Source organism: Cheilinus undulatus, linkage group 12, assembly GCF_018320785.1.
Source record: "Cheilinus undulatus linkage group 12, ASM1832078v1, whole genome shotgun sequence".
NCBI lineage: Eukaryota > Metazoa > Chordata > Actinopteri > Labriformes > Labridae > Cheilinus > Cheilinus undulatus.
In genome coordinates, this window is record NC_054876.1 from 50,925,143 (window position 1) to 50,952,885 (window position 27,743).

The 27,743-nt window shown below is 37.9% G+C and overlaps 1 protein-coding gene across 1 annotated transcript in view; it reads left to right on the forward strand.

Annotated features, from left to right (window-relative positions):
• Positions 1 to 1,530: 1,530 nt before the first annotated feature.
• The window catches only part of zgc:77151 (uncharacterized protein LOC337153 homolog), a 60,192-nt gene continuing 33,979 nt past the window's right edge, over positions 1,531 to 27,743 (forward strand). Inside the window, exon 1 of the mRNA XM_041801100.1 lies at positions 1,531 to 1,767. Coding sequence (XP_041657034.1) covers positions 1,747 to 1,767 — 21 coding nt within the window. The 5' untranslated portion in view covers positions 1,531 to 1,746. The remainder of the gene's footprint in view (positions 1,768 to 27,743) is intronic.

The following is a 27,743-nucleotide window of genomic DNA, read 5'->3' on the forward strand; positions in this document are numbered from 1 at the left end:
ACGTGTTTGGACCGTGGTCTTCTTCAGCGATGATGAAAATCATCTAGAAGTAAAACTGCTCAGAAAGACGTTTTTAGCGCCGGTGTTTAAATAAATCTGAGAATAAAGTCTGCAGAGTTATTTTACAAACTCCAGCTGTACAGTCATTCTAACATCACATATTAATGTAAAAATAGATGTGCTACAATTTGGTTTAAGGCTTGTTTAAAACATTAACATTTTAGAAGAAGACATCTGTATTCTTTATAGCTCTGTCACCATTTCACTGGTATTTTCATTAGAATAAATGAACTTATATCCAAACTTCCCTTCACAAAATAAAAAAGACATGAAGTCGCCACAACAAGAGGTTTTCACTGTTTCATCCTTTCTCTCCTTTTTGACTTTTCTCCCAGAAATTTGATGTTTTATCTCATAAAGCTGACTCACTCTGTCATGATCTTCACAGTTTTAACTTTTACCTGATTAGGAGTTTTTTCATGAACACATTTTTTTTTAGCTTTTACAGCAACAATGTAGAAACAATGACTTTTAACAGAGCATTTTTAAAGATGTGCTTTTCATGGTAAATCTGAGTGTAAGGCCAGGGATGTTTCACACACTCATTTTTGTGGTCAAATCAAATCAAATGCATATTTTTCTTTACTGGCAGGACTGGGCTTCCATACATTGCAGATTATTTTTATTTTTTAAGGATGTGAGTATTTTTCTGAGGGTAATCTGAATACTTAAGTCATCATTTAGTCTAATATTTATACATATTTTAATTTCACTGTTTTATATTCATAGACATTTTCTTTAGTGGCAGGACTGGGCCTCCGTACATTGTGGTTAATTTTTATTTTTTCCGAATGTGAGTATTTTTCTGAGGGCAATCTGAATACTTAAGTCATCATTTAGTCTAATATATATATATATATATATGTATTTAATTTCACTGTTTTTATTCATAGATATTTTCTTTAGTGGCAGGACTGGGCTTCCGTACATTGCAGTATTTATTTTTCAGAATGTGAGTATTTTTCTGAGGGTAATCTGAATACTTAAGTCATCATTTAGTCTAATATTTATATATATATATATATCTAATTTCACTGTTTTAATTCAGACATTTTCTTTAGTGGCAGGACTGGGCTTCCGTACGTGGTGGTTTATTTTTATTTTTCAGAATGTGAGTATTTTTCTGAGGGTAATCTGAATACTTAAGTCATCATTTAGTCTAATATTTATATATATATTTAATTTCACCGTTTTAATTCATAGATATTTTCTATAGTGGCAGGACTGGGCTTCCGTACGTGGTGGTTTATTTTTATTTTTCAGAATGTGAGTATTTTTCTGAGGGTAATCTGAATACTTCGGTCAGCTCTGATATGCGGCAGCCTACACTGATTTTTCCACCATTTAATGTTTTTTCAGGGATCTGATTTAAACCCCCCGTCGAACTAAAACGCCGCCCACAAATTCCGTGTCACCCGGAAGTACGTCACGCGGCTGAAGCTAAAGATGCTTCAACTGCCGTTTCACTGTGACTTTAACATTAAGTTGTACTCTGGCAAAGTTTGGCCACACCTAGATCCTGTCCTACTTCCACACACACTAAAAAAATAAATTAAAAAAAAAAAAAATAAAAAAGCGAGAAGGAGAGGGCTTTTATTTTTTTTCCTGCGGTGCGTTTGTTTGTGTGACGGCGAGTCCCGGCGGTGTAACCGGAGAGGGGCCTCAGAGAGGGAATGCAGGACTGCAATGGAGCACAATGCAATACAGGTAAAGCCGATATTATTTCCAAATAAATGTGGATTTATTAGCCGTAGAGCCGGCGGGGTTTCAGACCTGTTGATGTGGGGAATATTTCCACCGTGTGTCGCCGCGGATGTGAGCTAAAAACGGCGTTTATTTCATTTACTTTGACTGTCGTATTGATTGTTTTCTCATATCAAGCAGCAGCAGAGCGAGAGTTGCTCTGACTGCAATTACAACTTTATTCAACCAGGCTCAACTTTTTTTCCTGCAGAGGCTGAAAATAATCGGTTGATATTTGTGTTTTAGCGGGGAAACGGACGGCTGTGGCTCCGAGCTACCGTCTGCTCTCATATCGCAGACTCAGCCGTTAAATTCCACTTTAATATTTCTGATATTTTCGCCGTGTTAATGATTAATTTCTTTGTGTGTCGTGTCGACAGTCTCAGCTTCTCCTCTGGCTACCAACCCCCACCCACACTAACGACACATTAGCCAAATAAAATTAAATTTGCAGCCTTGAAAAATATCAGCAAACTTTTAGGCTGCGGCGACACGTTGCATCGACATTTTTCAGCCATTTGTCGACATTTATTTTATTTCACATACGGGTCATATGTGATATTAAAGATTGAAATTTCTATTTTCTCGGCATGGACTAGGTGGAGCAGCAGGAGTGTTGTGTTTTAATCGGAAGCATATTGATATTATTATCAAATCCCTCCCGACATTTTGTCTCCGGCGTAATTACCACAGTTTAAGGAGGAATGTTAATATTATATGTGTGTGCTTGAAGGGGAAATGGGCAGTTTTTCTACTTGAAATAGCGAAAAACAGCAGGAAATGTCCAGCTTTCAGGCTACATTGATCGAAATGAAGACTTTTATTTTGGCAGAGGGTTTAATTTCTGTCGTGGCTTATTTTAATATCAGTGTTTGAAAAAAGAAAAAAGGGGCAGGAAATATGCAGAGGACGCTGAAAGGGGCTTTTATCGACATAAAAGTCGTATTTTTGGACATAATCCTTCATTTTTGGCGCAGTATTTACTGAATGTCATTGCTGGTTGTGTGTAAAGGAAAATGGCATGAGGAAACGTGAAAAGGAGGCCAAGTGTGAGGTTTCTACCGTCATTAAAGTCTCATTCTGTCTATATTTTGGCCTAGGACATATGAAGTATCAATGGTGGTTGTGTAAGAAGAAGAAAGGCAGCAGGAAATGTCAAGAGGACGTAGAAACAGGGCTGTAAAAGTCTTTTATTTTGGTAGACTCCTTTATTTTGACGTATTTAATATCAGTGATTGTGTAAAAGAGAGAAAAGGAGAAGGAAATATGCAGAGGACGATGAATGTGAGTTTGAAATGGGCTGTTGTCACCTTACATTTTACAGAATCCTTTTTTACATGTAGTTTATGTTTAACATCAGAAAAATGGCTGAAATATAAAATGTCAGATCTATTCTAGGCCACAGAAGTGTCATTTTTCACAGAGTCCTTTATTTTTGGCCAGGTTTGTATGAAATATCAGATGTGACTGAGGAAATCAGCAGGAAAGGATGAATTTGTGGGCTTTAACCAACATTAAAAGCTTAAATAAGGCAGAATCCTGCATTTCTGCAGACATGTTTTATTAACATTAATATAATCATTGGTGCTAAAACAGGAAATGTCAACAGGACAAAGTTAAGGTTTAAAATCATCTTTTATGGACATGAAAATCTTACATTTTCACAGATTTTTTTTGGTGTTTTATATCAAATATCTTTGGTGGTTAAAGAAAAAGAGCAGCAGGAATATCAAAAAGACGACGAGTTTGAGCTAAAAATGAGATTTTATCATCATAAAAGTCTTTTATTCTGACCCAATGCTGAACCTTTTTGGTGCAGAATCTTTAAAATGGCTTTATATATTTATCTGTTATAGATGCTGCATTAGTAAAAGATGCTTTTATTGGACGAAACCCCGAAGGAAATATTCAGAAGACGTTTAATGTGAGTTTAAAAATGGGCTTATGGACATTAAAGTCACATTCAATACAATCTTTTAATTTGACGTCTGTAATATTATATTAATATAAGATATATTATATTTTAAATATTATCTGTTTTAATGCTAAAAAACTAAAATGCAGCAGGATGTTTGAAAAACCAGCTGAGATTGTGGGGCTTTACTGTGAAGGAGCTGGTGGTTGAGTTTAAGGACAGAAAATGAGCAGAAATGATCAAAATGAAGATGATTCTGTTTTAGCAGTGTTCTGTATGTTTGATGCATTCTGATATCTATTATTAAATATATGTTTTAATATCAGTGATGAGCGTTTAAACAGCCGTAATGCTGCAGGGTTTATTCAGAGGGCGGTGTATTAGGGGTTAAATTTGGACTTTATTGGCCTAAAAGTATTTTCTTTAACAGAAACTTTTATTCTGACATGATCTGTGTTTATGCAGAAATACTCAGAAGCAGCAGGAAGTGTCAGAAGGACGCCAAAATAAAAGACTGTCATAGAAATAAAAGTCTGTTCTGAAAATCATTTATTATAGTCATATTTGATATCAATGTTGGTTAAAAAAGGAATAGACCTCAGGAAACAGCAGAAGGATGCCAAAATAATGTAATCTAATAATAATATTTTTGACAATGATTTATTTGAGTCATGTGACATCATCATAGGAAATATAGAAACCTGCTGAGATGGAAATAGGCTTCTAACATAAAGTCTGTTTTTCTGACTGAACCCTAACCCTAACCAATCAGGGGTGTTAACTGAAATTTAACTCTGATATTAGAGTTAAACCTGCTCTAACTGATCTAAAGTCCTGTACTGATATTTACTCTAATATTAGAGTTAAACCTGCTCTAACTGATCTAAAGTCCTGTAGTGATATTTACTCTGATATTAGAGTTAAACCTGCTCTAACTGATCTAAAGTCCTGTAGTGATATTTACTCTGATATTAGAGTTAAACCTGCTCTAACTGATCTAAAGTCCTGTACTGATATTTACTCTATTAGAGTTAAACCTGCTCTAACTGATCTAAAGTCCTGTAGTGATATTTACTCTGATATTAGAGTTAAACCTGCTCTAACTGATCTAAAGTCCTGTACTGATATTTACTCTGATATTAGAGTTAAACCTGCTCTAACTGATCTAAAGTCCTGTAGTGATATTTACTCTGATATTAGAGTTAAACCTGCTCTAACTGATCTAAAGTCCTGTACTGATATTTACTCTGATATTAGAGTTAAACCTGCTCTAACTGATCTAAAGTCCTGTACTGATATTTACTCTGATATTAGAGTTAAACCTGCTCTAACTGATCTAAAGTCCTGTACTGATATTTACTCTGATATTAGAGTTAAACCTGCTCTAACTGATCTAAAGTCCTGTACTGATATTTACTCTGATATTAGAGTTAAACCTGCTCTAACTGATCTAAAGTCCTGTACTGATATTTACTCTGATATTAGAGTTAAACCTGCTCTAACTGATCTAAAGTCCTGTACTGATATTTACTCTGATATTAGAGTTAAACCTGCTCTAACTGATCTAAAGTCCTGTAGTGATATTTACTCTGATATTAGAGTTAAACCTGCTCTAACTGATCTAAAGTCCTGTACTGATATTTACTCTGATATTAGAGTTAAACCTGCTCTAACTGATCTAAAGTCCTGTAGTGATATTTACTCTGATATTAGAGTTAAACCTGCTCTAACTGATCTAAAGTCCTGTAGTGATATTTACTCTGATATTAGAGTTAAACCTGCTCTAACTGATCTAAAGTCCTGTACTGATATTTACTCTGATATTAGAGTTAAACCTGCTCTAACTGATCTAAAGTCCTGTACTGATATTTACTCTATTAGAGTTAAACCTGCTCTAACTGATCTAAAGTCCTGTAGTGATATTTACTCTGATATTAAAGTTAAACCTGCTCTAACTGATCTAAAGTCCTGTAGTGATATTTACTCTGATATTAAAGTTAAACCTGCTCTAACTGATCTAAAGTCCTGTACTGATATTTACTCTGATATTAGAGTTAAACCTGCTCTAACTGATCTAAAGTCCTGTACTGATATTTACTCTAATATTAGAGTTAAACCTGCTCTAACTGATCTAAAGTCCTGTACTGATATTTACTCTGATATTAGAGTTAAACCTGCTCTAACTGATCTAAAGTCCTGTACTGATATTTACTCTAATATTAGAGTTAAACCTGCTCTAACTGATCTAAAGTCCTGTACTGATATTTACTCTAATATTAGAGTTAAACCTGCTCTAACTGATCTAAAGTCCTGTAGTGATATTTACTCTAATATTAGAGTTAAACCTGCTCTAACTGATCTAAAGTCCTGTACTGATATTTACTCTAATATTAGAGTTAAACCTGCTCTAACTGATCTAAAGTCCTGTAGTGATATTTACTCTGATATTAGAGTTAAACCTGCTCTAACTGATCTAAAGTCCTGTAGTGATATTTACTCTGATATTAAAGTTAAACCTGCTCTAACTGATCTAAAGTCCTGTAGTGATATTTACTCTGATATTAAAGTTAAACCTGCTCTAACTGATCTAAAGTCCTGTAGTGATATTTACTCTGATATTAGAGTTAAACCTGCTCTAACTGATCTAAAGTCCTGTAGTGATATTTACTCTGATATTAGAGTTAAACCTGCTCTAACTGATCTAAAGTCCTGTAGTGATATTTACTCTGATATTAGAGTTAAACCTGCTCTAACTGATCTAAAGTCCTGTACTGATATTTACTCTGATATTAAAGTTAAACCTGCTCTAACTGATCTAAAGTCCTGTACTGATATTTACTCTGATATTAGAGTTAAACCTGCTCTAACTGATCTAAAGTCCTGTACTGATATTTACTCTATTAGAGTTAAACCTGCTCTAACTGATCTAAAGTCCTGTAGTGATATTTACTCTGATATTAAAGTTAAACCTGCTCTAACTGATCTAAAGTCCTGTACTGATATTTACTCTGATATTAGAGTTAAACCTGCTCTAACTGATCTAAAGTCCTGTACTGATATTTACTCTGATATTAAAGTTAAACCTGCTCTAACTGATCTAAAGTCCTGTAGTGATATTTACTCTGATATTAGAGTTAAACCTGCTCTAACTGATCTAAAGTCCTGTACTGATATTTACTCTGATATTAAAGTTAAACCTGCTCTAACTGATCTAAAGTCCTGTACTGATATTTACTCTGATATTAGAGTTAAACCTGCTCTAACTGATCTAAAGTCCTGTACTGATATTTACTCTGATATTAAAGTTAAACCTGCTCTAACTGATCTAAAGTCCTGTACTGATATTTACTCTGATATTAGAGTTAAACCTGCTCTAACTGATCTAAAGTCCTGTAGTGATATTTACTCTGATATTAGAGTTAAACCTGCTCTAACTGATCTAAAGTCCTGTACTGATATTTACTCTGATATTAAAGTTAAACCTGCTCTAACTGATCTAAAGTCCTGTACTGATATTTACTCTGATATTAGAGTTAAACCTGCTCTAACTGATCTAAAGTCCTGTACTGATATTTACTCTGATATTAGAGTTAAACCTGCTCTAACTGATCTAAAGTCCTGTACTGATATTTACTCTGATATTAAAGTTAAACCTGCTCTAACTGATCTAAAGTCCTGTACTGATATTTACTCTGATATTAAAGTTAAACCTGCTCTAACTGATCTAAAGTCCTGTCCTTCACACAATCCCACATTCTTGGCTGAATATTTAAGAAACTTTTGTACTGATTGAATAAAAAGACAGAAAGCAGCTGTAACTATGAAAAGAAGGATAACTTTGAGGTTAAAGCAGTTTTATTGACTTGAAAGTATTAAATTTAAACAGACATGTTTTTTGGCATTGTAAAGAATTATTATCATGTAAAAAGGACAAAACAGAAAGAGGAAATATCAAAAATATATCAAATTTGAGTTTAAAATCTGCTTTTATTGACATTTAAGTCTATTTTTGTGACAGTCCTTTATTTTGACATGGTTTAATATAACTTGTGTGCAGATGGAAATCTCAGAAGGACTCTGAATCTTTGGCTTTTATTCACATGAAAGTCTTAATTTTGACTCAACCCTGTGATTTATTTATTTATTGTTATGATCATTTGAGATGATATTGTGTTAATGAAACTGCAGGAAGATCATCAGGACACTACATGTTTGGTTAAATGTGCTTTAATGAAGCTAAAAGTCCTTTATTTCGACAGAATCAGACGGTGTTTGCCTTGAATCTCAGTAACATTAGTGTTAACAGACAGAAGCAAAAACCACAGAGGATGATTTTAAAGTTTAAAGACACCAGAGGCTAACATCTGGACAGATTTCTGGATTTGTAGAGATGGAATAGTTTTTCTGATCATATAAAAAGGAGCGAACAGGAACAGGAAATACCAACAGAATGAGACATTTGACCTTAACGGCAACTTTGACATAAATGTCTGCTATTTTGGCTGAATCCAACGTATTTAAGTAAGATTTTTCTTTATGATAATTATTATTATTATATTATTTTTAATTAATCAGTTAGTTTATTATTATTATTATTATTTAATTTATTTATTTATGATGATTATTATTAGTTATTATTATTGTTATCTAAAAGGCAGAAGGAAATGTCAATAATATGCCTAATTTGAGGCTGAAGGTGTTTTTTATTGACTGTAATTTTTGTTTTTAAAGGATATTCAGGTGCTTGTGTTGGAAAATAAGAAGGAAGCAGCAGGAAATATCAGAACGGCTTTTATTGTATTTGTGGCTGCTAGTCTGTAATTTCTATCAGCAAGACTGAATTTCAGGTTAATATGAGCATAAAGTCCGAAAACTTTCTCTCTGAGAACTAAATATCTAAAGTCATCAGGAAATATCAGAATCAGACTGAGTCTGAGGTCCTGTTTAGACTTCAGCGTCTTATTTTGAAAGTCTCCTCCATGTGTGGTCTGTCTTCATGAAATATTCCAGCGGTGGCTGTGTGTTTTTCTATCATCATTGTTTAAATATGAATATTTATCAGTGCTGAACTTGTCTGAGCTATTTCAATAACAGGATAGAGCCAAGGTCAATACTGAGCGGGGCATTTATTTGTTTGTTTGTTCCTGTTTAAAGCAGCAGACATTTTTATTCCTCAGATGTGACTTTCTTCTTCTTCTTCCTTCTACTCCAGCGCTGGTAGAAAACATCTCACTGCTTCATTCCCAGAAATATCACGAGAACTGACGTAGGCAGGCTGCAGATTAAGGGTTTCCATCTTAAATTCTTGTGTGTGTGTTCATGTTTTAGACAGCAGGCTGCCTCTCTCTCTCTGCTCTCATTCTATTATGTGGCTTTATTTTCCCCAGTCTCACCACTAGGCTGAGCAGACGGCAGCAGCAGCTCTCATACAGCTCTCCTATAGAACATAATGGCAGGTTTGGGATCCTCTATACTCACCTGATTGTAGCTTTTATCCTATAGTCTGACTGTCATTAAGATGAACACGTATCATATCAGATCTGAGGCTTTAACCACACTTCAAAACAGTAGGTTCTATATTTATATTACTGTCCTTATAACATTCATAACTAGCTCAGTTAAACTCTAAAGTCTCTGATTTTTCTTTGGTCCCCTCTTCTCTTACTTTTCATCTCCATTTCTCTTCATTTATCAAAGAGTTGATACATTGACTCATTTTCAGGTCAGGTGACAGAAATGTCTTTGTTCCAGCTGCTTAAATAAGAGAAAAAAGGTGAAATGTAAGTTTATCACTGCTGTTTCATTGTTCCCCCACCTCAAGGGGAGCAACGCCCAGAAAACATCCCCTCCAAAGATGCACTGTTGGTGAGAATTAGGGGCTGACGCTGTTTTCACATCTCTGCTACGACTGTAGGACTTCCACTGTGGCAGCGTCGGTCTCTCAGGTTGGACCATGAAAACGGACCAGAGTTTGTCCCACAGGTGACCTCCTCTGCCCAGCAGGGTGGGAAATAATAATAAGAATAAACATTCACTTATGAGCAACTTTTCAGCACCAAAACATTCATGTACGAGCAACTTTTCAGCACCAAAACATTCATTTACAAGCAACTTTTCAGCACCAAAACATTCATTTACGAGCAACTTTTCAGCACCAAAACATTCATGTACGAGCAACTTTTCAGCACCAAAACATTCATTTACGAGCAACTTTTCAGCACCAAAACATTCATTTACGAGCAACTTTTCAGCACCAAAACATTCATTTACGAGCAACTTTTCAGCACCAAAACATTCATTTATGAGCAACTTTTCACCACCAAAACATTCATTTATTAACAACTTTTCAGCACCAAAACATTCATTTACGAGCAACTTTTAACAACCAAAACATTAATTTATTTAAAATTTTCAGCAGCAAAACATTCATTTACGAGCAACTTTTCAGCACCAAAACATTCATTTATGAGCAACTTTTCAGCACCAAAACATTCATTTACGAGCAACTTTTCAGCACCAAAACATTCATTTATTAACAACTTTTCAGCACCAAAACATTCATTTACGAGCAACTTTTCAGCACCAAAACATTCATTTATGAGCAACTTTTCAGCGCCAAAACATTCATTTATGAGCAACTTTTCAGCACCAAAACATTCATTTACGAGCAACTTTTCAGCACCAAAACATTCATTTACGAGCAACTTTTCAGCACCAAAACATTCATGTACGAGCAACTTTTCAGCACCAAAACATTCATTTATGAGCAACTTTTCACCACCAAAACATTCATTTATTAACAACTTTTCAGCACCAAAACATTCATTTACGAGCAACTTTTCAGCACCAAAACATTCATTTACGAGCAACTTTTCACCACCAAAACATTCATTTATTAAAAAATTTCAGCAGCAAAACATTCATTTACAAACTTTTCAGCACCACAACATTCATTTATGAGCAACTTTTCAGCACCAAAACATTCATTTACGAGCAACTTTTCAGCACCAAAACATTCATTTATTAACAACTTTTCAGCACCAAAACATTCATTTACGAGCAACTTTTCAGCACCAAAACATTCATTTATGAGCAACTTTTCAGCGCCAAAACATTCATTTATGAGCAACTTTTCAGCACCAAAACATTCATTTACAAGCAACTTTTCAGCACCAAAACATTCATTTATTAACAACTTTTCACCACCAAAACATTCATTTATTAACAACTTTTCAGCACCAAAACATTCATGTACGAGCAACTTTTCAGCACCAAAACATTCATTTACAAGCAACTTTTCAGCACCAAAACATTCATTTACGAGCAACTTTTCAGCACCAAAACATTCATGTACGAGCAACTTTTCAGCACCAAAACATTCATTTACGAGCAACTTTTCAGCACCAAAACATTCATTTACGAGCAACTTTTCAGCACCAAAACATTCATGTACGAGCAACTTTTCAGCACCAAAACATTCATTTATGAGCAACTTTTCAGCACCAAAACATTCATTTATTAACAACTTTTCAGCACCAAAACATTCATTTACGAGCAACTTTTCACCACCAAAACATTCATTTATTAAAAAATTTCAGCAGCAAAACATTCATTTACGAGCAACTTTTCAGCACCAAAACATTCATTTATGAGCAACTTTTCAGCACCAAAACATTCATTTACGAGCAACTTTTCAGCACCAAAACATTCATTTATTAACAACTTTTCAGCACCAAAACATTCATTTACGAGCAACTTTTCAGCACCAAAACATTCATTTATGAGCAACTTTTCAGCGCCAAAACATTCATTTATGAGCAACTTTTCAGCACCAAAACATTCATTTACGAGCAACTTTTCAGCACCAAAACATTCATTTACGAGCAACTTTTCAGCACCAAAACATTCATGTACGAGCAACTTTTCAGCACCAAAACATTCATTTATGAGCAACTTTTCACCACCAAAACATTCATTTATTAACAACTTTTCAGCACCAAAACATTCATTTACGAGCAACTTTTCAGCACCAAAACATTCATTTACGAGCAACTTTTCACCACCAAAACATTCATTTATTAAAAAATTTCAGCAGCAAAACATTCATTTACGAGCAACTTTTCAGCACCAAAACATTCATTTATGAGCAACTTTTCAGCACCAAAACATTCATTTACGAGCAACTTTTCAGCACCAAAACATTCATTTATTAACAACTTTTCAGCACCAAAACATTCATTTACGAGCAACTTTTCAGCACCAAAACATTCATTTATGAGCAACTTTTCAGCGCCAAAACATTCATTTATGAGCAACTTTTCAGCACCAAAACATTCATTTACAAGCAACTTTTCAGCACCAAAACATTCATTTATTAACAACTTTTCAGCACCAAAACATTCATTTATTAACAACTTTTCAGCACCAAAACATTCATTTACGAGCAACTTTTCAGCACCAAAACATTCATTTATTAACAACTTTTCAGCACCAAAACATTCATTTATGAGCAACTTTTCAGCACCAAAACATTCATTTACGAGCAACTTTTCAGCACCAAAACATTCATTTACGAGCAACTTTTCAGCACCAAAACATTCATTTATTAACAACTTTTCAGCACCAAAACATTCATTTACGAGCAACTTTTCAGCACCAAAACATTCATTTACGAGCAACTTTTCAGCACCAAAACATTCATTTATTAACAACTTTTCAGCACCAAAACATTCATTTACGAGCAACTTTTCAGCACCAAAACATTCATTTATTAACAACTTTTCAGCACCAAAACATTCATTTACGAGCAACTTTTCAGCACCAAAACATTCATTTACAAGCAACTTTTCAGCACCAAAACATTCATTTACGAGCAACTTTTCAGCACCAAAACATTCATTTATGAGCAACTTTTCAGCACCAAAACATTCATTTATTAACAACTTTTCAGCACCAAAACATTCATTTACGAGCAACTTTTCAGCACCAAAACATTCATTTATGAGCAACTTTTCAGCGCCAAAACATTCATTTATGAGCAACTTTTCAGCACCAAAACATTCATTTACAAGCAACTTTTCAGCACCAAAACATTCATTTATTAACAACTTTTCAGCACCAAAACATTCATTTATTAACAACTTTTCAGCACCAAAACATTCATTTACGAGCAACTTTTCAGCACCAAAACATTCATTTATTAACAACTTTTCAGCACCAAAACATTCATTTATGAGCAACTTTTCAGCACCAAAACATTCATTTACGAGCAACTTTTCAGCACCAAAACATTCATTTACAAGCAACTTTTCAGCACCAAAACATTCATTTATTAACAACTTTTAAGCACCAAAACATTCATTTACGAGCAACTTTTCAGCACCAAAACATTCATTTATGAGCAACTTTTCAGCACCAAAACATTCATTTATGAGCAACTTTTCAGCACCAAAACATTCATTTACGAGCAACTTTTCAGCACCAAAACATTCATTTATGAGCAACTTTTCAGCACCAAAACATTCATTTATGAGCAACTTTTCAGCACCAAAACATTCATTTACAAGCAACTTTTCAGCACCAAAACATTCATTTATTAACAACTTTTCAGCACCAAAACATTCATTTATTAACAACTTTTCAGCACCAAAACATTCATTTACGAGCAACTTTTCAGCACCAAAACATTCATTTATTAACAACTTTTCAGCACCAAAACATTCATTTATGAGCAACTTTTCAGCACCAAAACATTCATTTACGAGCAACTTTTCAGCACCAAAACATTCATTTACGAGCAACTTTTCAGCACCAAAACATTCATTTATTAACAACTTTTCAGCACCAAAACATTCATTTATGAGCAACTTTTCAGCACCAAAACATTCATTTATTAACAACTTTTCAGCACCAAAACATTCATTTATGAGCAACTTTTCAGCACCAAAACATTCATTTACGAGCAACTTTTCAGCACCAAAACATTCATTTATTAGCAACTTTTCAGCACCAAAACATTCATTTATGAGCAACTTTTCAGCACCAAAACATTCATTTATGAGCAACTTTTCAGCACCAAAACATTCATGTACGAGCAACTTTTCAGCACCAAAACATTCATTTATTAACAACTTTTCAGCACCAAAACATTCATTTACGAGCAACTTTTCAGCACCAAAACATTCATGTACGAGCAACTTTTCAGCACCAAAACATTCATTTATTAGCAACTTTTCAGCACCAAAACATTCATGTACGAGCAACTTTTCAGCACCAAAACATTCATTTATGAGCAACTTTTCAGCACCAAAACATTCATTTATGAGCAACTTTTCAGCACCAAAACATTCATTTATTAACAACTTTTCAGCACCAAAACATTCATTTACGAGCAACTTTTCAGCACCAAAACATTCATTTATGAGCAACTTTTCAGCACCAAAACATTCATTTATGAGCAACTTTTCAGCACCAAAACATTCATTTACAAGCAACTTTTCAGCACCAAAACATTCATTTATTAACAACTTTTCAGCACCAAAACATTCATTTATTAACAACTTTTCAGCACCAAAACATTCATTTACGAGCAACTTTTCAGCACCAAAACATTCATTTATTAACAACTTTTCAGCACCAAAACATTCATTTATGAGCAACTTTTCAGCACCAAAACATTCATTTACGAGCAACTTTTCAGCACCAAAACATTCATTTACGAGCAACTTTTCAGCACCAAAACATTCATTTATTAACAACTTTTCAGCACCAAAACATTCATTTAATAGCAACTTTTCAGCACCAAAACATTCATTTATGAGCAACTTTTCAGCACCAAAACATTCATTTATGAGCAACTTTTCAGCACCAAAACATTCATTTACGAGCAACTTTTCAGCACCAAAACATTCATTTATGAGCAACTTTTCAGCACCAAAACATTCATTTATGAGCAACTTTTCAGCACCAAAACATTCATTTACAAGCAACTTTTCAGCACCAAAACATTAATTTATTAACAACTTTTCAGCACCAAAACATTCATTTATTAACAACTTTTCAGCACCAAAACATTCATTTACGAGCAACTTTTCAGCACCAAAACATTCATTTATTAACAACTTTTCAGCACCAAAACATTCATTTATGAGCAACTTTTCAGCACCAAAACATTCATTTACGAGCAACTTTTCAGCACCAAAACATTCATTTACGAGCAACTTTTCAGCACCAAAACATTCATTTATTAACAACTTTTCAGCACCAAAACATTCATTTATGAGCAACTTTTCAGCACCAAAACATTCATTTATTAACAACTTTTCAGCACCAAAACATTCATTTATTAGCAACTTTTCAGCACCAAAACATTCATTTACGAGCAACTTTTCAGCACCAAAACATTCATTTATGAGCAACTTTTCAGCACCAAAACATTCATTTATGAGCAACTTTTCAGCACCAAAACATTCATTTATGAGCAACTTTTCAGCACCAAAACATTCATTTATGAGCAACTTTTCAGCACCAAAACATTCATTTATTAACAACTTTTCAGCACCAAAACATTCATTTACGAGCAACTTTTCAGCACCAAAACATTCATTTACATGCAACTTTTCAGCACCAAAACATTCATTTACGAGCAACTTTTCAGCACCAAAACATTCATTTATTAACAACTTTTCAGCACCAAAACATTCATTTATTAACAACTTTTCAGCACCAAAACATTCATTTACAAGCAACTTTTCAGCACCAAAACATTCATGTACGAGCAACTTTTCAGCACCAAAACATTCATGTACGAGCAACTTTTCACCACCAAAACATTCATTTACGAGCAACTTTTCAGCACCAAAACATTCATTTACGAGCAACTTTTCAGCACCAAAACATTCATTTACGAGCAACTTTTCAGCACCAAAACATTCATTTACAAGCAACTTTTCAGCACCAAAACATTCATTTATTAACAACTTTTCAGCACCAAAACATTCATTTATTAACAACTTTTCAGCACCAAAACATTCATTTACGAGCAACTTTTCAGCACCAAAACATTCATTTACAAGCAACTTTTCACCACCAAAACATTCATTTATGAACAACTTTTCAGCACCAAAACATTCATTTACGAGCAACTTTTCAGCACCAAAACATTCATTTACGAGCAACTTTTCAGCACCAAAACATTCATTTACAAGCAACTTTTCAGCACCAAAACATTCATTTATTAACAACTTTTCAGCACCAAAACATTCATTTACAAGCAACTTTTCAGCACCAAAACATTCATTTACAAGCAACTTTTCAGCACCAAAACATTCATTTATTAACAACTTTTCAGCACCAAAACATTCATTTATGAGCAACTTTTCAGCACCAAAACATTCATTTATTAGCAACTTTTCAGCACCAAAACATTCATTTATTAACAACTTTTAAGCACCAAAACATTCATTTACGAGCAACTTTTCAGCACCAAAACATTCATTTATGAGCAACTTTTCAGCACCAAAACATTCATTTATTAGCAACTGTCGGCTTTAGTGTAGTCTTTTTTCAACCAGTGACTGTTGTAGTAGTAGTAGTTGTTGTTTTTGTGGCTTACAGACTGATTGCTATTCTACGTGTCTGACATCACAGAGAATCCCTGCAGAGATCATCCCGTTTCTCTTACCAACATTAAGCTGCTAGATCACTCTACAAAGCCATCAGGCTGTTGAACAAAGCAGTAATTTACTCTGACTGAACACAAGTATTGATACTCTACAGCTACCTCAGTTTGTCTGTTTTTGTTTCTATTTTGTGACTTCAGTGTCTTAAAGCATGGATTCTTAAGATAAACGTAAACTAAATCACCAATTAAGGCATCTTAGACAAAAATCTCATCTATTGGGATTTTCAGATTTTAAAATGGAGTGAACCTGCATAGGTGACCACGGATGCAGGTGACCACGCATGCAGGTGACCACGCATGCAGGTGACCACGCATGCAGGTGAACAAACATGCAGGTGAACACGCATGCAGGTGAACAAACATGCAGGTGAACACGCATGCAGGTGAACAAACATGCAGGTGAACACGCATGCAGGTGAACAAACATGCAGGTGAACACGCATGCAGGTGAACACGCATGCAGGTGAACACACATGCAGGTGAACACGCATGCAGGTGAACACGCATGCAGGTGAACACGCATGCAGGTGAACACACATGCAGGTGAACACGCATGCAGGTGAACACACATGCAGGTGAACACGCACGTAAGGTGAACACACATGCAGGTGAGCACGCATGCAGGTGAACACACATGCAGGTGAACACGCATGCAGGTGAACAAACATGCAGGTGAACACGCATGCAGGTGAACACACATGCAGGTGAACACGCATGCAGGTGAACACGCATGCAGGTGAACACGCATGCAGGTGAACACGCATGCAGGTGAACACACATGCAGGTGAACACGCACGTAGGTGAACACACATGCAGGTGAACACGTTCTGGGTGCTGCGTGAACCCTGATCAGCTATGGGGGGGTTTCACACAAAACAAATATTACAGAATAAAACCGTCTTCATGAAAAAAAGTCCTCTTGAACCAGAGTCCTGATGAAATTAAAGCTCCAGTCCAAGTCCAGATCTGGACTGGAGTCCTCCATCACTGGCTGTTCCCTTGTCATTGAGTTTCCATCTCTCTGTGTTTGTATTAAGGCTAGACCACTGAGGACAATAATTATGTCTTTATATGTGATTATTGCTGAATTCCTCATTTTACCTGCTTTAACCATGCCTTAACCCACTTTAACCCGCTTTAACCCACTTTAACCATGCCTTACCCCGCTCTAACCCACTTTAACCCACTTTAACCATGCCTTACCCCGCTCTAACCCACTTTAACCCACTTTAACCATGCCTTACCCCGCTCTAACCCACTTTAACCATGCTTTAACCTGCTGTAACAATGCTTTAACCTGCCTTTTTAGCCCGCTTTAACCCACTTTAACCTGCCTTAACCCGCTTTAACCTGCTTTAACCCACTTTAACCATGCCTTAACCCGCTTTAACCTGCTTTAACCCACTTTAACCATGCCTTAACCCACTTTAACCTGCATTAACCCACTTTAACCATGCCTTAACCCGCTTTTACCTGCTTTAACCCACTTTAACCCGCTTTTACCTGCTTTAACCCACTTTAACCCGCTTTAACCATGCTTTAACCTGCTTTAACAATGCTTTAACCTGCTTTAACCCACTTTAACCCACTTTAACCTGCTTTAACCTGCTTTAACCTGCTTTAACCCACTTTAACCCACTTTAACCTGCTTTAACCTGCTTTAACCTGCTTTAACCCACTTTAACCCACTTTAACCATGCTTTAACCTGCTTTAACTCGCTTTAACCCACTTTAACCTGCTTTAACCTGCTTTAACCCACTTTAACCCACTTTAACCATGCTTTAACCTGCTTTAACTCGCTTTAACCCACTTTAACCTGCTTTCACCTGCTTTAACAGTGTTTATGTACACTTTGGCTGTTTAAACACCCCGTGGTAATCTGTCATGCTTTGTGTGGAACTAGAATAGACTAGGGATGAGAAATTTATCAAAATCAGATTAAACTGCAGAATGTGAAATATTTCTTTAACCTGAAAGTTGTTTCTTAAAACCAGTTAACAGATGTTCTGTTTTACATATAAAATCATTCAGGTGACATGTTTTAGAATTATCTACAACAGTTTTTTTTTTTTCTTAAACTTGATCGCTCCCTTCAATACCACAAAAACATCACAATAAGGTATTTTTCATTGTTCAGCCTTTGTTAAACCTGATGTTGTGTTGGTAGTATTATGGGATCATTTATTTATTGGTGTGTTTGTTTGAAAATACATCAGAGGAGGAACTGAAGGAATAATGACGTATTAAATCGTAATTGAATGGTTTCCATCCCTAGTTTAGACTGTCCCGTTAACTGACTGACCCGGGGTTTAGGGCCGATGAAATCTGTTTATTTCCCCGTTCAATGTTATTTCTAAAGCACATTTCATACAAAGATAAACTAAACACACTTTACAGAAGATAAAACAAATCCAAACACCATTTCCCCCCAAATTCAGTGTTTTCCTGAAATAACCTGAAGTTGATTGAATTCTCCCTGTAGCTGTAATCAGGACAACCCTGACACTAGAAAGAAGAATATTTTCATCATTTTCAGATAAGTGTTGGTAATTCTCAGAGTGTGAGACAGTCTGAGTCTAAGACGATCAAATAACCAGAGAAGGAGAGGAAAGGACCTGCTGCAGGGTTAGCTGACCAGGGTTAGTCCTTAAACCGCGTTCACACATGCAGCCTTCAGGTTTCAGGAAATCTCAGCCACTCAGAAATGTCCCGACCTGTTGACCACTCTTGTTCCCCACTAGAAGTTTCCCTGGCTGTAGGTTAGTGGAGACGTGGGGGAGGGGCCGATACCAGGGGGCCATCAGGGACAAACCCCACTGTTGCCTTCACACATGCAGCTCACTCCGGTCATTAAAGGACAGTTTCAGGAAGTTTGTGCATGTGTGGATAGGTCTAGGTGGTTTCACTGAAATAAACACGTGTCCTTTTAAATTTGAGCCTTTTTCTGACATTGAACATCTACAATCAACGACACAGCGGCCGTTCAGTCAGAATAAATCAAACCTGCTTTTAGTTAAACCTCCTCAAAAAGGCTGGAGTGGCCTTTTTCTGCTTCCTTTGGTAAACATAAATAAATACAGTTGCAAGAAAAAGTCTGTGAACCCTTTGAGATTTCTTGGATTTCTGCATAAATTGGTCATAAATGTGTTCTGATCTTCATCTAAGTCACAACAATAGACAAACCCAGTCTGCTTAAACTAATACTGCACAAAAAATGAGATGTTTCCATGTTTTTATTGAACAAAACATGTAAACATTCACAGTGCAGGGTGGAAAAGTATGTGAACCCCTAGGCTAATGACTGGTTGACCCTCCTGTGGCAGCAATAACCTCAACCAAACGTTTCCTGTAGTTCAGATCAGACCTGCACAACGGTCAGGAGGAATTTTGGACCATTCCTCTTTACAAAACTGTTTCAGGTCAGCAATATTCTTGGGATGTCTGGTGTGAATCGCTCTCTTGAGGTCATGCCACAGCATCTCAGTCGGGTTGAGGTCAGGACTCTGACTGGGCCACTCCAGAAGGCGTATTTTCTTCTGTTGAAGCCGTTCTGTTGTTGATTTACTTCTATGCTTTGGGTCGTTGTCCTGTCCATCATCCATCCTCTGTTGAGCTTCAGTTGGTGGACAGATGGTCTTAAGTTTTCTTGATGAACTTGGGAATTCATTTTTCCATCAATGACAGCAATCTGTCCAGGCCCTGAGGCAGCAAAGCAGCCCCAAACCATGATGGCCCCTCCACCATATTTCACAGTTGGGATGAGGTTGTGATGTTGGTGTGCTGAGCCTTTTTTTCTCCACACATAGCGTTGTGTGTTCCTTCCAAACAACTCAGTTTTGGTTTCATCTGTGGACAGAATATTTTGCCAGTAGTGCTGTGGAACATCCAGGTGCTCTTTTGTAAACTTCAAATGTGCAGCAATGTGTTTTTTGGACAGCAGTGGCTTCCTCCGTGGTGTCCTCCCATGAACTCCATTCTTGTTTAATGTTTTACTTATTGTAGATTTGTCAACACAAATGTTAGCATGTGCCAGAGACTTCTGTAAGTCTTTAGCTGACACTCTAGGATTCTTCTTCTCCTCATCAAGCATTCTGTGCTGTGCTCTTGCAGTCATCTTTACAGGACGACCACGCCTAGGGAGAGCAGCAACAGTGCTGAACCTTCTCCATTTGTAGACAGTCTGTCTTACCGTGGACACATGAACATCAAGGCTTTAGAGATACTTTTGGAACCCTTTCCAGCTTCAGGCTAGTCAACAATTCTTGATCGTAGGTCTTCTGAGAGCTCTTTTGTGCCAGGCATGGTTCACATCAGGCAATGCTTCTTGAGAACAGCAAACTCAAAACTGGTGTGTGTTTTTTATAGGGCAGGGCAGCTTTAACCAACACATCCAATCTCATCACATTGATTGGACTCCAGGTTGGCTGACTCCTGGCTCCAATTAGCTCTTGGAGAAGTCATTAGCCTAGGGGTTCACATACTTTTTCCACCCTGCACTGTGAATGTGTACATGGTTTATTCAATAAAAACATGAAAACATATCATTTTTGCACAGTATTAGTTTAAGCAGAGTGTGTTTGTCTATTGTTGTGACTTAGATGAAGATCAGAACACATTTATGGCCAATTTATGCAGAAATCCAAGAAATCTCAAAGGGTTCACAGACTTTTTCTTGCAACTGTTTAAATGCAGTTTCTCCTCTTCTTATCGTCACACTGATTAAATTTCAGCAAATATTGGTACTTTATACATTTTTAGAGCCTCTGCTATTATTTAAGCCTACTTTAAATGTCACTAGTCCCATCTATACTGAACATGTGAGGATAATTAGTTCCTATAATACTGTCACAGGGACCTGCAGAGGTTGGTTTGCTTATTTCTGACTTTCATTGGTGTTATCGTTCCTCTACTCTTCTGCAGAAGTTAGAGCATGTCACCTGGTTTATTATATATACTGTCTGTATGTATATTTTTTATTCTAGTTGATTTATTTCTATGCTGTCTTTATTCTAGTTGGTTCTATTTCTATGCTGTCTTTATTCTAGTTGATTTATTTCTATGCTGTCTTTATTCTAGTTGGTTCTATTTCTATGCTGTCTTTATTCTAGTTGATTTATTTCTATGCTGTCTTTATTCTAGTTGGTTCTATTTCTATGCTGTCTTTGTTCTAGTTGATTTATTTCTATGCTGTCTTTATTCTAGTTGATTTTATTTCTATGCTGTCTTTATTCTAGTTGATTTATTTCTATGCTGTCTTTATTCTAGTTGATTTATTTCTATGCTGTCTTTATTCTAGTTGATTTATTTCTATGCTGTCTTTATTCTAGTTGATTTATTTCTATGCTGTCTTTATTCTAGTTGATTTATTTCTATGCTGTCTTTATTCTAGTTGATTTATTTCTATGCTGTCTTTATTCTAGTTGATTTATTTCTATGCTGTCTTTATTCTAGTTGATTTATTTCTATGCTGTCTTTATTCTAGTTGATTTATTTCTATGCTGTCTTTATTACGAGGTGAATTGTGTATTTTATTATTATCATTTATTTTAGAGCTAATTTGGCCCTTGCTTAGGAATATCTGTGCTGCGGTGACGTTTATTCGGTATCTGTCTAAAAATTGATCCTGGGCCTCGCTGCAGCTGGTCTGCAGAGCTACAGCGTGGTGGGGGTTTGTGGGGGGGGAGCTGTGGTGGGTTATGGGTATTTGGTGGGGGAGGGTGTGCAGGGTGGGGTGGGGGATGTGGATGATCAACAGCGGAGTGAGAATTAGAGAAGATTCTGCGTTTAGGCGGCAGACAGAGGCAGGGACGGTGGCTGCCGCTCGTTTTAAGAGAGTGGATTCTTCTGCCACGTTGAAACAAAAATCTACAGGATCTATCAGGATATATCTCTAATTTATTTAGTGAATCTTCACGTCTGTCAGCAGTAATGAAAAGCAGCTGCTTGGCCGGCCGCACCCTCAGCTTAAATACACGCGTCCTTTTTTATTTCAGCAGGATAATCAGCCGGGTTAACGTGACCTCGGCCTGCTTATAAATAAAATAAATGAAATAAATGAATCAATCACACACACAGCTCTGCAGCTGAGCTCCAGTACGACAGTAAACCACTGCTTTATTAGTGGCCTAAAAGACAATTCTTTTATTTATTTCAGATTTTCTGTCTTTCACACAGACTGTCTTTGTCTTCAGCCACCATATTATCTCTGGAATATGACACATTTAAGACTTTTGACATATTTATAAGAAAATAATCCCTGAAAACGATGAACCGTACATGATTTAATCATGATATCAAAAAATAACCGCAGCTCTTTAAAGATGGAGCAGCAGATCTGTGAGTAGACGAAGAATATAGTCGGCTCAAATTAACCCATAAATAAAAGGAACAGAGCTTTACATTATAGGAAACATAGAACCTACTTTTAAATCCCATGTTTCTTTACAGTCCTCAGCATGAGACGCCAGACAGTCTGTGGACAACAGAAACTTCAACTCTCCTTGATTTTCTGATTTTATAGTAAAAAAGAATAAAATGAGGGGGTTTCTTAGTGGCAGTGTATGTTCTGGTCACATCAGTTATATATGCATGGTTTTAATGAAAGCTCTCCTCACATCTAGGGATGCTCCAAGCTAACGATTCCTGTTCTCACTCATCACATTAGCGTTCAGTCTAAGGTCAAGAAAACTAACATTATATCTGTTTTATAACAGTAATTATAACATCTCCTTCTTAAACGACTGCATTTTTTCAGATTTCTCACCACAAACTGAATTTCTCTGTTTCTATTTTTAGCCGCTGTCATCCCTTCTTCCTCATTAAAACTTTATTCTTCTTAGTTTTTGTTAACAGTGGCCAGAGGGGCTGATATTTTAGGTTACCCTCCACCTTCCTGTGCTGTCATCCCTCAGTAGTTCAGTTTTATCTACACTGCACATTGTCACATGACCAATCCGTCCCAACCGTCATGAAAGAGAAACGTGTAAGATCACCGCTACTAAACCACCAACACAGAAGAAAGGTGGGCTCCCTTCTCAGGCTGTAGGAGAGGCAGACCTGCTGCACTTTTCTCCTCATCTCTGCGCTGTTTTTAAAAAACGACTCCTGATGTGCTGGCAGAGAGGGGCGGAGATTTAACCTGTGACGGCAGAGAGGGGCGGAGATTTAACCTGTGACGGCAGAGAGGGGTGGAGATTTAACCTGTGATGGCAGAGAGGGGCGGAGATTTAACCTGTGATGGCAGAGAGGGGTGGAGATTTAACCTGTGACGGCAGAGAGGGGCGGAGATTTAACCTGTGATGGCAGAGAGGGGCGGAGATTTAACCTGTGACGACAGAGAGGGGTGGAGATTTAACCAGTGATGGCAGAGAGGGGTGGAGATTTAACCTGTGACGGCAGAGAGGGGTGGAGATTTAACCTGTGATGGCAGAGAGGGGCGGAGATTTAACCTGTGACGGCAGAGAGGGGTGGAGATTTAACCTGTGACGGCAGAGAGGGGTGGAGATTTAACCTGTGATGGCAGAGAGGGGCGGAGATTTAACCTGTGATGGCAGAGAGGGGTGGAGATTTAACCTGTGACCACAGAGAGGGGCGGAGATTTAACCTGTGAAGGGAGAGAGGCGGAGATTTAACCTGTGACAACAGAGAGGCAGAGATTTAACCTGTGACGGCAGAGAGGGTGGAGATTTAACCAGTGATGGCAGAGAGGCGGAGATTTAACCTGTGACGGCAGAGAGGGGTGGAGATTTAACCTGTGATGGCAGAGAGGGGCGGAGATTTAACCTGTGATGGCAGAGAGGGGTGGAGATTTAACCTGTGACGGCAGAGAGGGGCGGAGATTTAACCTGTGATGGCAGAGAGGGGCGGAGATTTAACCTGTGACGACAGAGAGGGGTGGAGATTTAACCTGTGACGGCAGAGAGGGGTGGAGATTTAACCTGTGACGGCAGAGAGGGGTGGAGATTTAACCAGTGATGGCAGAGAGGGGCGGAGATTTAACCTGTGACGGCAGAGAGGGGTGGAGATTTAACCTGTGACGGCAGAGAGGGGTGGAGATTTAACCTGTGATGGCAGAGAGGGGCGGAGATTTAACCTGTGATGGCAGAGAGGGGTGGAGATTTAACCTGTGACGGCAGAGAGGGGCGGAGATTTAACCTGTGATGGCAGAGAGGGGCGGAGATTTAACCTGTGACGGCAGAGAGGGGTGGAGATTTAACCAGTGATGGCAGAGAGGGGCGGAGATTTAACCTGTGACAACAGAGAGGGGCGGAGATTTAACCTGTGACGGCAGAGAGGGGCGGAGATTTAACCTGTGACAACAGAGAGGGGCGGAGATTTAACCTGTGACACCAGAGAGGGGCGGAGATTTAACCTGTGACAGAGAGGGTGGAGATTTAACCTGTGACGGCAGAGAGGGTGGAGATTTAACCTGTGATGGCAGAGGGGCGGAGATTTAACCTGTGATGGCAGAGAGGGGTGGAGACTGAACCTGTGACGGCAGAGAGGGGCGGAGATTTAACCTGTGATGGCAGAGAGGGGCGGAGATTTAACCTGTGACGACAGAGAGGGGCAGAGATTTAACCTGTGACGGCAGAGAGGGGTGGAGATTTAACCAGTGATGGCAGAGAGGGGCGGAGATTTAACCTGTGACGGCAGAGAGGGGTGGAGATTTAACCAGTGATGGCAGAGAGGGGCGGAGATTTAACCTGTGACAACAGAGAGGGGCGGAGATTTAACCTGTGACGGCAGAGAGGGGCGGAGATTTAACCTGTGACAACAGAGAGGGGCGGAGATTTAACCTGTGACAACAGAGAGGGGCGGAGATTTAACCTGTGACGGCAGAGAGGGGCGGAGATTTAACCTGTGACAACAGAGAGGGGCGGAGATTTAACCTGTGACGGCAGAGAGGGGCGGAGATTTAACCTGTGACGGCAGAGAGTATTTGTGCTGAGCGTCTCTAACAGCTGGAGTGTTGGCTATTATATTCCATGTCAGGCTGCTGTAATTCGTCTTTTCTGTCCTCAGACTTCAGAGGATCACAGAGGAGCAGAGATGGATTCAGCAGCAGTGTTTAAAACTGCAGAGTCATGCTGCAAAGATCTGCTGTTTTAAAATAATAACTCTATTAAAATGTCCCCATGAAGGGAAGAAGATTCCAGTAAGAACACTGGAGGTAGAGCAGGAGCTGTGTGCTTTAATAACCTGATTTATGTCATTCCTTACTGCAGTATAGAGCTCCACGCTGACTCTAGAGGTACGGTTTTCAATCTTTGACTTTTCATCAAAACTTTAAAATAATAATGCTCTTAATCCTGTACCAAGCCTAATCCTCAGGACTACAGAACATTTTATTTGCTGCAAAAACAGGATTGGGACACAGAGAACAAGGCAGCGGTAAAACCCTGAGTGAAGAAACTACTCCTCCAACAAACCTTTGCGGTTTTAATTCACTGTGAATGACAGAGACCCAGAAACCATAGCTTTGCACGCTTTTTCAATCATGCTCAGACCCTGTCTTTACATGTTTGTAGTCTTTCTGTTCTTACTAATAATGAAAGTAAAAAGCTAGAGCTGGACTTTAAAGCAGGGACTGGTGGACAGGACCCAGGAGTGAAGAAAATAAAGGGGATAAATGTTAACATGTACGGAAACCCTGAGTGGACTATAGGAATGGGCTAAGATGAAAACAAATCCAGTTTTGCTGTAATGACTGTCTTGAAGACGATGCTGTGGAATGAATGAATAATGAATATCTCTAGAATGTGTCTCAACCAGCAGCACCACCGCCTGTGTGTGAACATCCTCCTTTATAGACTAAAGCTCCACCTCCTCCTCCCCAGCCTCCTCCTTTATAGACTAAAGCTCCACCTCCTCCACCCCAGCCTCCTCCTTCATAGACTAAAGGTCCACCTCCTCCACCCCAGCCTCCTCCTTTATAGACTAAAGCTCCACCTCCTCCACCCCAGCCTCCTCCTTTATAGACTAAAGCTCCACCTCCTCCACCCCAGCCTCCTCCTTTATAGACTAAAGCTCCACCTCCTCCACCCCAGCCTCCTCCTTTATAGACTAAAGCTCCACCTCCTCCACCCCAGCCTCCTCCTTTATAGACTAAAGCTCCACCTCCTCCTCCCCAGCCTCCTCCTTTATAGACTAAAGCTCCACCTCCTCCACCCCAGCCTCCTCCTTTATAGACTAAAGCTCCACCTCCTCCTCCCCAGCCTCCTCCTTTATAGACTAAAGCTCCACCTCCTCCACCCCAGCCTCCTCCTTTATAGACTAAAGCTCCACCTCCTCCACCCCAGCCTCCTCCTTTATAGACTAAAGCTCCACCTCCTCCTCCCCAGCCTCCTCCTTTATAGACTAAAGCTCCACCTCCTCCTCCCCAGCCTCCTCCTTTATTAGGTCAGACCTATGCTCCTTTTTTGCACCCAGGAATCATCTAAAGAGCAGAGCCTTCTCAGCCAAATAAAACTGTAGATCAATTTTGGAAAAAAAAAAGAAGAAAAAAAGGTGAAATGTATAATGAGAGTGTTCCTGACTGAAAGTATAGATTTGTTTATTGCTTGAATTTGTTATGTATTTATTTTCCACTTTTTATTTCAAGCGTCAAACTTACACAAATCCTGCATTAGCTGATGAATATTTCTCTACTCATTCATTGTGTACTTGTGTTTAAGGTCACAGCAGTTGAACTGGTTTAGTGTAACATGTGAGCCATAGGTTTGTCTGATTTGGTTTTAAAGGTATGACTGCTGATGTTGATGGCAGTATACTGGCTGTATTTATCTGTTATACGTTTAAAGAAGTGTGGAGATTTCTGAAGGACTGACAGACCTGCGCCAGCTAAACTCTTTTCCTTCTTTAGTTTAAAAAGTCTAAAGTGTGTTTGAAGTTCTGCAGTCTGAGGCCAGTCCTACCTTTATATATATTTATATATAATGGTAACTGCATCCGTATCAGTGCCTCAGGGCCAGTCTATCTTAGATAGGACGTTGAATTAATGTTTTTTTCTTCCATAGCCACACTACTGAGCTCCACAGTTATCCAAAAACTATAAAACGAGCCACACCACTTTACCGACACCTCCTGAGGATTAATCTGCGGCTGAAAATAGTCCCAGAATAGAGCGTTAATTCCTCCTGATTGTTGGTTATTAATGAGAATGGGGCGGCATTATTTATCAGCGGTGATGTGTCCGTTAACTTCCAGGCAGGAGTCTTAAGAGTTTGAAAACAGATCAAAGATTTATTTAATTATTTATTTGTTATTGGTTTTAACAAACTCAGACATTGGATCATGTTTGTAGGCTTTTGGATGCAGGGTATTGGATTTCTGATGTTGTT